Source organism: Zonotrichia leucophrys, chromosome 6 (assembly GCF_028769735.1).
Source record: "Zonotrichia leucophrys gambelii isolate GWCS_2022_RI chromosome 6, RI_Zleu_2.0, whole genome shotgun sequence".
Lineage (NCBI taxonomy): Eukaryota > Metazoa > Chordata > Aves > Passeriformes > Passerellidae > Zonotrichia > Zonotrichia leucophrys.
In genome coordinates, this window is record NC_088176.1 from 12,117,641 (window position 1) to 12,132,238 (window position 14,598).

At 43.4% G+C, this 14,598-nt stretch overlaps 1 protein-coding gene across 7 annotated transcripts in view; it reads left to right on the plus strand.

Annotated features, from left to right (window-relative positions):
• The window catches only part of SH3PXD2A (SH3 and PX domains 2A), a 241,674-nt gene that overhangs the window by 205,455 nt on the left and 21,621 nt on the right, over positions 1-14,598 (plus strand). For 6 of the 7 annotated variants that reach the window (XM_064717417.1, XM_064717415.1, XM_064717418.1 and 3 more), the window contains 2 exons: positions 2,347-2,430; positions 13,379-13,496. In XM_064717417.1, the coding sequence (XP_064573487.1) occupies positions 2,347-2,430; positions 13,379-13,496 (202 nt within the window). The remainder of the gene's footprint in view (positions 1-2,346; positions 2,431-13,378; positions 13,497-14,598) is intronic. The other variant, XM_064717419.1, reaches the window with a different exon arrangement.

Below are 14,598 nucleotides of genomic sequence, written 5' to 3' on the forward strand. Positions count from 1 at the left end.
CTGAGGAGGAAGGCACCTCTAGTGGATAAATGCCTTAGCCCCACAATTTAGAGCTTGCACAAGTTTTAGAGTGACTCCAACAGACATTGACTTCCTGCAACTGTGCAATCTCTCTGCTCCCCCAACTTGGAAAGCACAGGAACACTGATGTAGGGAGCTTTGTGTATCAGCCCCTTGTCCCTCCCCATGTGAACAGGCCTGGAACAAGTCCACAAGTCAGGCAAATCTTGAAGTCTGCTCTGCTGTGGCAGGCCCAGTAAAGATAGCAGGGTGCTGAACACATCTGGCTAATAATCCTGCCTCTACTAATATAGCAGTAATATTTTCATGTGTCTCTTTAAATAGTCTGTTCCCTGAGAAAGACGGAAGTGTTTCCTCCCTGCACCTGAGCTTGCACAACATTTTTGTCTGGGTGAAGGCAGACTGATTGTTACCCAGGCCTGTGTTTAGACCAACACATCTTGCAAGACTTGGAAAACAATCAGCAATCTAAAGAAACATTTAACAGCTACAGGATGTGATAAAGTAAACATGTTAAAATAATCTCTGGAAAGGTGTAGACACTTGTTAATAGGCAACCTTTCTGGTGACTGTGACATGACCAACCAAGTCCAAGTCTGGGCAAAATGACAAAATTCAGTATTTTCAAGGTAAAAACCCTGGCTTATACAGAAGCATCATTGTAAAAGGGCTGTCACTGGGGATGGCCATGCATTGTGAGGACATAGTGTGGTGGATCTGTGTGACCCAGGCAGCCTTTTTGCAGCTTCTCTCTCTGCTGTAATCTGTCTGTCAAGCAATGTGTCCTGTTTTGTCTCCCTGTGTAGCATGTGTGTAACTGGCAGTCCAATGTCCTCTTGATTTGGGGAAAGTCACCAGGTTAAATCTGCTCATCTTTTGTCCCTCCATGGGCTTCCAAGAGGATCACTGATTTCCATGAGCCAAAACCACAGCTATGTAAAATTTTGAGATTTGGCTCATCTGAAAATTTGTGGTTGATTTTTGACCAACATGGGATCAAAGGGGAAGTACGGAGTACCAGAGACTAGATAATGTACCTGTTCAACACCATCCACCACACCTCCACCTAGGGTGGTGTGGAAAGGTTTGGGCCTTACAGCAAAGGAGAAATTAAGGAGAGTGGGCTGGATGTAAAAGTCTGGTCTAAGTCCCTGACAGATATAAAGGACAAAAAGTCAAAAGCCACTCGTTGGTGAAGTTATTTTTTTCTTGTCCAGCTTATGATTTCCCAATCAAGTAATTTTGCTGTGCTATCAAAGTTTATGAACAGCTTTCCAGCACCACTGGTGAAATGATTGTGTTTGCACTTCAGCTATCACTATCTTGCAATATCTTGCATTGCTTTGCAGCAGCATCCCGTCCCCTTGCAGTAGTTGCCAAATTGGGATGGAAGCCCTTGAATGGAAAAGTGTCTGTGTTTCTGTGCCAGTCTCATGGTTCCAGTGTCTTTCACACCTGTACAGGCAAAAGAAGAATCTGAGTAGAGATCTAAGTATGTGCTCCAGAAAACAAGTGGTGTCCTCTGTGCACAGCTGCTCTCACAGTGCCATTTCCATAAGTGTCTTGTCTTTGTTTATACTTTAAGCATTGTTTTAAGTATTGTTTGAGTTGTAACTAACACTCAGTCCTGGCTTGTTAGCTTCTTGAGCCTGCTGAATAATTGCAAGGTTAGTTTTTTCCTGATAGTGTAATCTGTATATTGGAAGTTTTGATCATGAGAACCAGCTGTGGCAATGAATGCAAGTCATGTCTTGCAAGCACATCAGACTTTTCATTTGGGTTCAGTTCCTTAGTGCTGCTCTTATGAGGGTACTTACATAAGAGTTTGTGGGTTTGTTTATAGTGTGATAATTTTTCTTAGAGAGGTTTAGAGCCCTTGGGTTTCATGTTGTGTGCAATAGACTGAATTCCCCAAAGATCATGCAGCTGAATTAGGAGATACAACAGTGATGATGATGTGTCCTGCCACTGCATTCTCTTTGGACAAGTTGTCTGTAGTTGTGCAGCTTGTTTTGGAGTGTGTATATGTTTTTTGTTTTTTTTTTTTAATTATAATTACTGCTTTTTAAGAAATGCCAATAGCAGGAGTAGCAATTTGTGACAGTTCTGGATGGCTCACATTGCTCAAGCTCAAGAAGTTAACTTGTTCCACTGTATTGTATAAACTAAAACAAAACATCTGCATCCCACCTAACCCATTCCCACTAACAAGACCAGTGCTTGTAAATGCCATGTTTTGTTTTTATTCCTCACCCTCCCATCACTTTTTTTTTTCTTCTTTTTTTTCTTCCCCTTTGTTTTGTTTCCATCCATGTTCCAAACTAGTTTCTAAGCGACGCAAGGCTCACCTGAGGCGCCTGGACCGGCGATGGACGCTGGGCGGGATAGTCAACAGGCAGCAGAGCCGAGGTGAATTCACAGCTTCCTCTGGCACCAGCCACTCAGGGGCACCAAAAGCCACACTGCAGTTCAGCAGCTGTGTGGCAGGACCTGCATCTTTGCACTTTGGTAGTGAGGGGCCAAACTCCAGAGTTCAGCTGTGGGTTTTGTACATGACAGCTTGAGGGTGGCTTGGAGCTGGGATAGGCACCCCTGGAGCTGGAGGCTGGTCATCGAGGGTAGCTCTGCAGCCTGACTTTGTGCTGCTGGGGAAGCTCACATCTGTTGTGTTTTAACTTGGGCATATTTGTGCTCAGTCTTTCCTGCCTCAGTAAGGACAAGTGATACTTACAGGGCTGTTAAAATGAGTTGAATGCCAAAAAGCCATGGTTGGAGATGTGGTGTGGAAAGATGAGAATCCAGTTGCATTCCCCTCTCTTCCTTGCAAGCAGTGCTTGGTACTAAAGAGAGTCTTGAGAACTTCTGGGAGTTTTTGGCATCATTCCCAGGTATTTAAAATGCCACCAGTAGCAGCATTTTAGTTGGTTTGGTTTGTTGTGTGTTCTTTCAGCTGTTGCTGGTCTAACAGTGAGTGTGGCAGGGTAAGGGGGAACACCTTGTGTTTGGGTGAAGCCTGAGGAGCCCTATAAGTAAAATAGTTCTTAAGGGCAGATGAATCATCTTTCCCAGACCAAAGGTATCCCTATCTACCTCCTGCTCTACTTGGAAAATCATCCAGTGTTTTCATTGCCCTTAGTAAAGGAAAGGTGGGACAAAGCACCATTTGCACCTCTGTAACTTTCAGACAACCTTACTGATGTAAGCACAAGAGATGATTCCCAGTTAATGGAAAGGTGCCCTTTCCTATTAAGGAATGTACTTTTAAAGTGGCAAATTTACATCCTGGATTTGATGATGATACCATGTGCAGGCTCCTGTCTCAAGCACACCCAGCTTTTCAGTGACCCTTTAACTTTGTTTCAAATTATTTTTGAGGAAACAAAAGCAACAATAGCTGTGTTCTACCTGCCATAGCTTGACCTTGCAGAAACTGAAACTACCTTCAGAAGACAAGGTCTTGCTTCTCAGCCACCAAATACACTCTGAAGGCACCAAAAAACCCTCATAAGCACACATGCTGTCTTGGGGGGGAAAAAAGTGTGCTTGTTTCTGTGCCCCAGCTGTTTGGGAGCTACTGACTTTGCTTTGTCAAACTCTGCTAGATGCTTCCTGGCAATTTAACTGGGAGAATTTATGAGAATCAGTTTTCTAAACAATTTATTTACTGGTGAAAACAAATGCATCCTTTTATATTTGTGCAATATTGCAAACAAAACTCCATAAAATATTAAGACTGCATAACCAGTCCCTTAGCAGTCAGCTGGTAAGACTCAAGGACCTAAGATGCATTCCCAGGTTTTCCCTTTTGCATTCTGATGCCCACCATGTGTGCATCTTCTCCAGATCAGCGTCAGTGTCCTCCCTGGCAGTCTTCCCCAGTGCAGGCTCCCCTAATCTCTCGAATCTTTGCTTTTTTCTTGCTTCATTACAGTTTCTTCCCTATTAGGCCCAAGCAGGGCTGGGGTTTTGAGGGTGTTGGAGAATATGTGCTTTATCTCAAACTGAATCTTGGCACTTGGACTTGGCACAGACTTCAGCAATCTGTGATTTTGTCCAAGGTTTGGGGCACCCTCTGTGGCTGAGCTGCTTCTATAAGGTCTCTCCAATGTATTTCAGCCACAGCTAGCTAAAAATAAGCTGTTTATTGTCATCAGAAATGATAGCTTAGGGAATCCTTACAAGAGCAGGCTTACTGGAAATAAAGAAAGTGACTTGAATAAATGGGCACAAGTTGGAGACAGTGGCTTCATGATCTGGCAGAGCTGCAGCCTGTGCAGACATCTACTCCTTCCAAACTGCAGTTGTTGAAAGTATGAGTCTCTCTGGGTGTCCAGCCTGCTGTTCTCTAACAAAACACAGTTTATATGAGGTCAGGAGAGATTTTCTCCCATCTTCCCCTCCCATCCCAGCCCAGAAGACTTCTAACAAGGCCAAATTTGGGTGAATTTGCACTGAAATGACAGAATGCACAAAGTGTACATATACACTCCCCTGCCAACCTTCAAGTCCTTGCTCCAGAGCACAGAAGAAGTCAAGTTGTTCAAACAGGAGGCTGCCAGAATTGTTCAACACAAACAGAACAGTTTCCCCTTCCCCACTTGGCCTCTTCCTTGGAAAAAAACTCAATTAAACATTTTGGCTGAAATTCTTCCCACCCAGCAATATTCTGCTTGAAATAGGCCTTGCTGCTGGAAGCTGGAAGGGTTAGCTCCAGGAGTTCACTGGAGTTTAAAAGCAAGCTCTAAAGGATGCCTCCCTTTGTATTTATGCTTGGGTACCTTTAATAAGCTTTTCTATCAGTTAGGCCTGTGATAGAATCACTTTAGGGTCAGAATCGAAGGAATTAAGCATTGCTTCTGAAGGGCAGAATGTTCTAAGTGACTTGAACATTAAAAACACTGAGAAAGCTGGAGTGCAGAAGAGAAGAGTGTTTGCTTCCCTGTTAGACTGTGCCTGACAAGGGAAAATTATTAGGGGTAGCATATGGCGTATTTATTTCTAACTTTTCCAAAGCCATTTGAAGAGGCTAGGCATCTCTGACCTCCAGATATTTGGAAGCAATGTTACTGGGTCTGTGAATAAGAAACATGAAAGACAAATTGTTGAATATCATGGTAGTGCTCCCTTTTTAAACCTGAAAAAAATCTGCAAAGGGAACAGCTGTAGTCTGTTTCTACAAAGAGAAACAGATGACTTTTGTTGCTGAACTTTTCTCTTTAAAATGGTCTGTGGTGTGCCCAGATCTAAGAGATTACATTGGTTTGTGTTTCTTATGTAGCTGCAAAGCTTGCGGTTTTTTTAATGTTAAATGTGGTACATTTTCTAAACTTTTTCCTATGCATTCTGAAACTCCTGTAATATAAATACGGGTTGTGAGGAGAAGCCTGAAAGTTTGTAGTTTTCCTCAGACTTGACACTCATCAGACCTGCAAGCTGCAGAGTTCATGTTTTGTACAGGGTTAAATAGTAATTCTACACATAGAGTTATTTGGAACTTCCCCTGGAAGGGAAATCAGGATTATTTACAGGGTTAATTTAATGAAAAGTCATTTGTGCTTTTACAGTTTGATTGGCAAAATTGGGATGTTACATGCCTGTCTTCTATGCCAGATATCTGACCTAAGTTATTGTTGCTTGGTTCTGTGCCCAATGCTTTCAACTGGAGCTGTTACAATGCGAAAAAGCACTTTAAAGTTATTCATACCAACAATATAGTGACATATGCGCTGAATTTCTGCCAAATAGCCAATTATTTAGGAGTAGCTCCTAGCACAAGGAATAAGCTATTCATTGAAAGAGTTGAAGTTAGAACTTCCCACTGCTTGCCTGTCTTAGGGATTGAGGGAGCTTGGTGTGCAAAGGTGGTGTGTAGAGGGAAGGCAGCCGTGTAACCCAGTTGTCTTGATACTTGAACCTGATCCTGAGTTGGTTTTAATACTGGAACCCCATGTCCTAGCCCAGGTGGGTGGTTCTTCAGCCAGTTTTGTAGCTGTGGAAAGAGCACTTGGTCAATATTGATAATCCAGCCTGGCTGATGTGCCTGTGCACTTACACTTTCCTGCATCTCACCAGAGCTGCTCTGCCCTCTTTGGAAGCCCCCTCCATGGGATTTCTCCCCTTGTTTTCGCTCTTTCCTGCTTGTGATTGATGGTGATGAAATGTTTGTCAATCACAGCAGAAGACTGTGAGTGACACAGCTGTGCTAAATCAAACCAGGGCAGAGTAGCTTCAGACTTAGTTTGTTCTCTCCTTTGGCTGGGTTTTTTGGGTTTTTTTTTTGTTTGTTTGTTTGGGTTTTCTTTTACTCTGTTCTCCAAGGAAAGTAGTAAATGCTTATTGGTCCTTGCTTGGTTGCAGTAAGAACATGCACAGTACGAAGCTGTTTAGAAGAAATGTCATTATTGTTCTTTTCTATCTGTTGGCACAAGGTTTTCTATTATTTAAAACAAAAAGCAGGGAAGGGAAGAGGGACAAAGGCTGAAGAGCTTCTGTCTGCAGATGAACACATTTGATAACTGTGGACAGTCATTCTCTCTCTGCATATTTAGGCCAGTAAAACAAAGTCCATGTTGAATTAATGCATTGCTTTCTGGAACAGAGAGACTTTTTCCAGAAGCAGGTCTGACAAAGGAGGGGTGGAGCGGAGGAGTGGGGAGGGCAAACACAGACTGCTGACAGAGGGGAAAGTATTTTGAAAGAAAATTCTTCTGTGGTTTGGAAGATGTAGGTTTGAGGCTGTTGCATTTTGCTGAGAAATCGTTAATTGGCTAATTTCTAGCCCAGTTCCCCTCTATCCCTTCCCCTACCCCTACATATCAAACCAGGAGGGGTCACAGAAAGTTGGGGGCATGTACAAGCCCCAGCTGAGCAAAGGAAATTATTCCCTTATTTGGTTGGCTCCTGGAGCACTGCTGATAACTTCCACGCTTATTAATGGAGGCAGAAAAGAGAAAACTTACAAAACAGAGGTGAAGGAGAGGAATGTGAAATGGGGCTCTCAGAACTTGGAAGCAGAAATGTCTGAGCACTGGCTGTTTGCCTGGGAAAGATGAGGCAGATTGTGCAGGGCTGGAAATGTGCGTGGTATTTTAGCTGCTTCAAGGCAAGGCTCCTGTCCCAAAGAGTTTACAGCCTAAACAAAGAGAGGGAGATCTGTGCATCAAAGGAACGCGGGCAAGTGGCAATTTGGCATGAATCTTACTGCAACCAAAGGGGTTTTCACAATGTAAAATGATCCTTCTTCGGTATTTTTAAAAGCTTTTAGAGAAGGACTAAAACTAAGCTTGTTTGGGAAGGCAGGAAATTAGGGTAGGTAAGGCTTTTTTTAGGAAGGATTTGAGAGCCTCAGGTTATTTGATACCATCGAGGAAGGAGCTTGCTCAGGTTGATGAGGCATCATATGAAAGGCATGAGGCTGAGTGGGAAAAGATCACAGAATTTGAAGGAGGGGGAAATCCACATGAACGTGTGAGTGTGTGTAGTAGGGCATTAAAGCAAGGCACAGCACACAGGGTTGAAAATTCAAGATGGAACAACTGAATTGGGAATGTCCTTGGTAGGAGTCTGGTTGAAATGCCAGAGAAGTGCTGTGCCAAGAGCCTTCTGCAAGAGCAGTGTGTGCTGAAAGGCTGGGAAGCGAGCAAAGCAGGCAGGAGGTGGCTGCAGTGGCTGTGCAAGAGTCACTGAAGGGACAGTGAGGAGCAGCAGTGGTGGAGAACTTTGAAAATGTCAGGGTAAGTCTGTCACCTCAGTGATAGACTAGGAGGAATCTGCAATAACAGAGCCAAGGGAACTGGGAAGATAGAATGAGGAAGATTTTGAAAAGCTACTGAAGCTCTGTGTTACAACTCGAGCTGTAAAACCATAGGTCTGCTTTCCTTGACCTGACATTAGGTATAAATCCAGACAGCCAGAGGAGGGACCAGGCTGCCATTTCAAGACACCTCATAACTTCAATGTGCTCAGTCACACATGCAAAATATGGAATTCTGGTTTGACAGATGGGATTGGAGGAGCCTCACAGGCTCTGTCAGGTTCAGTGTCTTGCTTTGTCAGCCAAGTCAGTACAATTTCTTCAGGAGGGAATGGAGCTTCATCTTAGCAGTTCTGAGGTTTTTCCTGTGAGAGAGGTGTCCTAACAGGTTACTTGGTATGGAAAATGCCATAACCAATGCTTAAAAATTCTTCTGAGATTCCTCTTTACTACTTGACAGAAATACATCAGGTGAAACAAAAGAAAACTTACTCAGAAATAGGTTGTTTAAAGGGAATGTGATGGAATGTGCCCAACTGCTCACCACGTGCAAGCTGCAGTCCTACACAAAAGGAAAAAAAAAGCACAGTTGTCAAGGTCTGCAATTATCCAAAAATAATTGTCATTGACATTAAGTCCTTCTAAAATTTAAGAAGTCAGATGTCTCATCCCTCATTTTTCTGCAGCCAGTATGTTGTATCACAGCCAGTGAACGGGCTGGGCAAGACAGAAGAGGTATTTCAGTCCTCGTTACACTGTGACTGCAGAGGTGACCTGTTGCTACATGATGAGCATTGCCAAGGTGGCTACAGGTCATCTTGCTCTGCTGTAAATCATATGATGGTTTAATAGCTGTATTATAAATTCTTTTTATGTGAAAAGTTGGACTTCATTAAGCTTCATCTTAAAATGGGTGGGACAAGAAAGGTGGGCGTGCTTAAACTAACCAGGTTTTAGATCAAGTTTTGTATGAGTTGTTTTGACTCTGCTCTGCATTCAAAAACTGGTTTTAAAGTGTCTTTTTAGTTTTAGAGCTATTGCTGTTTATGTATAGAAGAGGCCTCAGCTTGGCAAAACACCACGGTATTGCTGGAGGAACACAAAATGGTTGTGTTCCTGTTTTGGTAGGGTTTTTGTATTCTTTCCTTTTTCCTTTTTTTCTCCTCTTCCAGTGGTTACAGAAGGACATTAAATGTTAAAAACTTGTGAAAAAGTGATCCATAACATTTAAACACCTGTGATTTGCTTGTACCAGGGTTGTTGTGTACATCTGTATAGACCATGTGGTGTATGTGGCTGTCATGCAGGGCACTGTGCAGCTCTGATCCTTTGTCCTGTGTATGTGCACACCTTCCAGCTGGACAGCCCTACCTGTGCTGCATTTTCTGGGGGAAAAATCTTTGTTGATAAAAAAAAACTTGTTACTTTGTTGAAAAAGCCCTCTCTGTAGTACTGTGGGCTGTTCCAAGGACACAGGTACTGCTCTCTGCTGTCCATGCTGTTTTTCCAGTGATCCACCAAGATCTGTCCCTGTATTTTGATCCCAGTTCTCTACTGTATTTGTTCAGGAGACTTTAGGTAGAACCAGAGCAAAATAAAAGCTTGCCTTCTATTAGGAAGGAGGAAAAGGAAGAGGAGAAAGGTACATTGACAGGGAATTGAGGCTTTGGAATAAGTAATGGACTGAGCACTGGGTTGCCACGGTGTCTGGGAAGGCTGGGAGAGCACAGCTACAGCAGCAAGGTATGAGCTGGGTGGTTGAAATAGTGCAAAAAATTCTGTTTGGGTGTATTTTAAATAGTGTCTGTGTCTGGGGAGGAGAGAGAATGACGCACAGTAATCCTTTCCTTCCGACCTAAGCAGGTTGCAGTTGGATAATGCATGATGTGACAGATGTGTATTGTAGCTCTTTGCCAAACAGGCTTTGCCTCTTCATGCATGCCTTGTTTGGATTTACTGGGGCAGCTCAAAATCCAGAGAGGAACCTCCTTCAGCTCAGCTGGGAAAGGTGTCTTGGGCCTGCAAATTAGTGATAAAGGAATGGGAGTGGTGTTGCCAATTAATAGATCTCTGGATGTCACTCAGTAAGAGCAGAGCTGCCTTCTTGCCATTTTTAGCTCAAAGGGGGTCGGACTTTTATCCCATTGTTTCTGAATGCAGCCTTTTAGCTGGTGTGTGTGCTTTGTAGCATGTAGTAAAGTTTATTCTGCCCACTTGACCTCAACACTGAGGTTGATGTAACAGAAGCTGCAGCTGGGGAATACGAATTATCCTTTTGTTTGTCTTTTTTTTCCCTGGTAATTCTGATGTCAAAACTTAATGAACCAAAATTATATGCTTTTGTATTCTCCGTAGATCTGAGCATATAACTTCAATGGTAGGTCTGGGATGGTTCACTGACTTCTGTTTTATACTCTTGCCTGTCACAGAAGCTGAATGAAGCCAGCATGATGTATCAGATTTGTCAGTGTAACTCAGAGCAGTGTCATTCTGCTGTCTGACGCTCTGCTGATTCTCTCATGAAACCATTTATCTGAGTAACTTTACATATCAGTCATGAAGTGTCAAATATCTTTTCTAAAGACTTTTGAATAATAATCTGATATGTTGAATGCTATTATCAGTCCTCTTCAGTGACACATCCACTGAGAGTTCCCCTGCTCCCTTCAGCAAATTTTGGTTTATACAAAGTGTCCACCGGCTAGAGATAATCTTTGAGAAACAAAACAGAATTTACACTTTGATTACAAGGGGGCCCATATCTTCAGTTTGTTTAAGTTACAAACCTCATGTATGTTTGTGGTATCTCCTGCAGCATTGACAGAAACCAAATGTGTGTAATCTTGGAAATGTAATTTTTGCTGTCAAAGTAGTTTGCAAGGGGAAATTGTAATGGTGACTTCCTGGCTTTTATCTGTAGGCTTAAAAATAGAGCTGCTAAACAAAAACATTGTGGGACCTTCTTTTCTAGACTTGATTTTTAACACTTTTGATCGTCTTGCTTCATAGGAGATCCTTTTTCTCTCTCTTCCCTCCATATTTCCATGCACTCTTTTTTAAAAATTATTTCTTCTCTATAGGGAGGAGTCACCTAAAGGGCTTTATTCTCAAAAAGCAGTAGTCTTGAATTAACAGCCACAGGACTGAAGATGTAAGCAGTGAGGGTGCTCATGGATAGAATGAGACAGTGGCAGTTCAGAAGAGCCTTTCTGTGTCTCCTGAGTTATCAGCCTCCAGTGCTTTGGTGTTGATGGGTGACCACTGTCTCAGTTCCTCACACATAAGTTTGGAAAGTTGTGTAGGAAGCTAGGCATGAGCACCCTGTGCATGGTTATCTGCAGAAGAAGGGAAGCCACATCCCTGAGGAGTGGGACCACTCTGCCCAGCAAGAGGAGCTGAATAGCTGCCTTTAGCTGAAGCAGAGCCTGGTGTTTGTGTGGAGGACAAATAGAATAAACACAGCAATTCTGTGGGAGTTCTAGTGGCAAGGGTGACCTCTGACAGCCTGGGTTATAAAGCAGCTTTGGTATGGGGAAAAGAAAAAAGAGGGCCTTCTTCCAAGACTCAGCAAATATATGCTTAGCTCAGTATTACTGTCCTAGAAACATCCCTGGAAGTGTCTGAAACATTGTGTGTCTGGACAGAGCAGCTCTGAACTTTCCCTTGGCCCTTACAGGGACACAATCTAGCTGCCATGGGGTCTTCTGCAGTTCAGTTCAGTACATTGCATGCAGTGGAAACCAAACATGGAGCTCCTTCTGCAGCAGACTTGAAAATAGAGGGAAAATTAGTCCAGTTCTACCAGCCCGAGCAGAAACCTAGCCAGGAAAACTCTCCTGTCCTGTGACTTGGAGGCTGGGATTTCATTTGCCAGGTTTCATTTTTCAGGCCCCATGTTGTAGTAGAATATTTCTGTGGGGAAGTGTCATAAGCTGATGGTGCTAATTACAAACTAGCTGGAGTTTCTTACCAGTTATAAGCCAGTTAAGCAACCCTCCTAGGGGGGAGCAGCAGAGAGTCTTTTTCTCTTGGTAGCAAAGGTTTTGATAGATTTTGCCCCATCAGAATTAGAAGGATCCAAATGTGACCAGTCAAGGGAACTTGACTTCAGAGATGTAGCTTTACTGAGTTCACTGCCATCAGATTCTCTGTCAACATTATTTTCCCTTTTCTGAGGTATTATTTCTCTATCTCAGTAAGGGCTTTGGTTTATTTTTCATTAGTTTCCATGCTTCACCCAGCAACAAAATACAGTTGAGCCACAAAACCAAACAGCTGCTTGGATCTGTTTTACTCTCTTAAAGAGTGCTCACTTCAAGCTGCTGCAGCCTTTTCATGGCTCCTTTGTTCTGCAGTGATCAGTAGCTTTGGATTCACTTCATTTCCTCCCCATTCCTCTGCACTGACAGCCCTCCATTTATTCTTTCCCTGCCTTGTTGTGACTGCTGGTAGGAAGTGCTAGGAAGGCTGGCTGGGGTGCACTTCATTGCTTGCCTTCCCTGCCTTTAATCTGGCTACAGAAACTGAACATGCACCATAGTCTGGGTTGAGAAGAGGGGTTCTGTGACACTTCCATGTCTGCTGCTGCACAGCAAGGATGGCAGGTCAAGTTTTCAATGGCAGATGTAATTTTTAAGCTCCAGAGGGAAAGGATGACCTCGGGTGTAATGGGAATGCTGCAGTAAATGACTCCTGGGTAGGTGGAAGAAGATGTTGACAAGTGTCTGTTCTGCTCTGCTTATTGGCTTGCTCTCAGCAAGTCTGCTTAAAACCTCTGCCCAGCTGGGAAGAGGATAGATGCTGGAGATGAATAGGGATGCTAAGTTTTTGGCTCCAACACTGTACTTGAAATCCAGTCTGTGCTTTTGAAGTGTGTGTCTTAGTTCTGGCCCTCCTTCACCAGTGTCACACGAGCATTTCTCTGGAGTCATATTTAGCAAAAGTATGTTTGTAAAGCACTTCACAGCCTATGAATGCAAATGCTGTATCACCTCCTGTCATATGCAAACCTCTTTTGTTCTTCTGTCACTTTTTTTTAATGTTTCAAGCTCATTGCTGTAGACCTGTGCTGCTTGGGAGGTGCGAGGAGAGCAGTGTGCTGGGCCAGCCCCTCTGGGCTGGGAGCTGTGTCCCCCTGGGGATGCAGTGCTCAGGTTTCAGTAACACAATGCTCCGTGCAGCCATGTGTGTGTGCAAACAGCCAACTGGCTGCAGCTCCCGCCGCGATGCTTGGCTGATTTGGCAGCAGGATTGATTCTGTCAAGTTACAGTCCGGGAGTTAAGTCCAGCTTCAAATCCTCTCCCTTACCCGCTCGAGGAACTTGGAGAGGGGAGGGAGGCGGGAAGAAGAGGGGGGGAGCTCTCTGGGGACTTTGTGTCATTATTGGCATGGAAACATTTAGTGATTATCAGCAGCAGGGTAGTGGCAAGGGGCTGATTATCTGTCATGTCGTCAGCATAAATAACCAGTGGGCCCCTGAGCAGGGCTCCGCCTTTGTGATGGCTTCACGTAATCGCTGCTGAACAGTTTAAAAGCAAGCAGTGCAGAAAAGCAGCTGGACTGATCCTGACCCTAACTGATGTTGCCTTTTCTCCCCTCACCAGAAGAGAAATATGTCACCATCCAGCCGTACGCCAGCCAGGGGAAGGATGAGATTGGCTTCGAAAAAGGGGTCACCGTGGAGGTCATCCAAAAGAACCTGGAAGGATGGTGGTACATCAGGTAAAGGAGCTGTGCAACCTGCAGAAACTGTGACAGTGAGCCTTTCTGGTCATTCACTCAATGCTAGCATTTAAATCACACTGTAGCTGGACAGGGAAGCCCAAATTGTTCATAATGCCTCTTGAAGAAATATAAAGAAAAGTCTGAGGCAATTGGATGGTGACTAAAGTAACACTAGAGTGTCTGCAAAGGCTGTGGGCCTTTCCAGTGAGGAAATGCCTTAACTTGCAATTTTAGAGTTTTTTTTCCTTGCTTCAAGTTAAAAGCCCGTATCTGAGTTAAGATCTGTGAGACCTAACAAGGCTTTCTGCTGTGTATAATTTTCATGTGTTTCCAGTATAAGAGTTATTCTGCAACCTATTTAAATTTATTTATAGCAATGCTGAAAGGCTGATTGTGATCTCTTGAGCTGTTTTGGGCAGGTAGTGCTACTTTCAGGGATATGAGATCAGTTCGCTGGCTATAGCCCTTGTGCAAGCTTATCCATGGTTTCAGCTATTTTGCTTTGATTTTTACCTGTCTACATTGGATATTCCTAATGTAGAGGGACTGCATTCCAAGGGCAGGTGAAGTTGTTATTGTATATCAAATTTTGTTATGTAGTTGGAACAGCAGTCCTAGCAGAGAGTTTTGACTTAAGAATCTCCTTTGCAAATGCTTATGGGGAGACTGTAAGTTAGATATTGTCTCAGTGATGTAGGATGTCAGGATGAGCACTTGATGAAAGATTTCTTCATCTAGGTTCACACAGCATTTGGGTTTTAGTGCACTTCTGTGGTTCTGCCTCTTGTCTTGTATCTGTGTGTGAACCTCTCAGTGCTGTGACATCTCATTTCTCTTCAAACGAGATGTGATGCAACAAGTACCTTAAAATGGAGGTTGATCTCTCAGCAGTGCAGATAATCTCATATAGTCATCTTTTTCCATTCAACATGTAATTATAGTGATTTTTTTCCTCTTTCCCTCCCCAAGTTATAGCTTGCTTTTGTTTGAATGCTGCTTGATTTATTGGCTATGGATGAGGACTGTAAAAATGCTGACTGAAGCAGTGTTGTTGTTTTTCTTGATTTCCCTTACTTAGAAGGAAAAAAAAATCACTTTT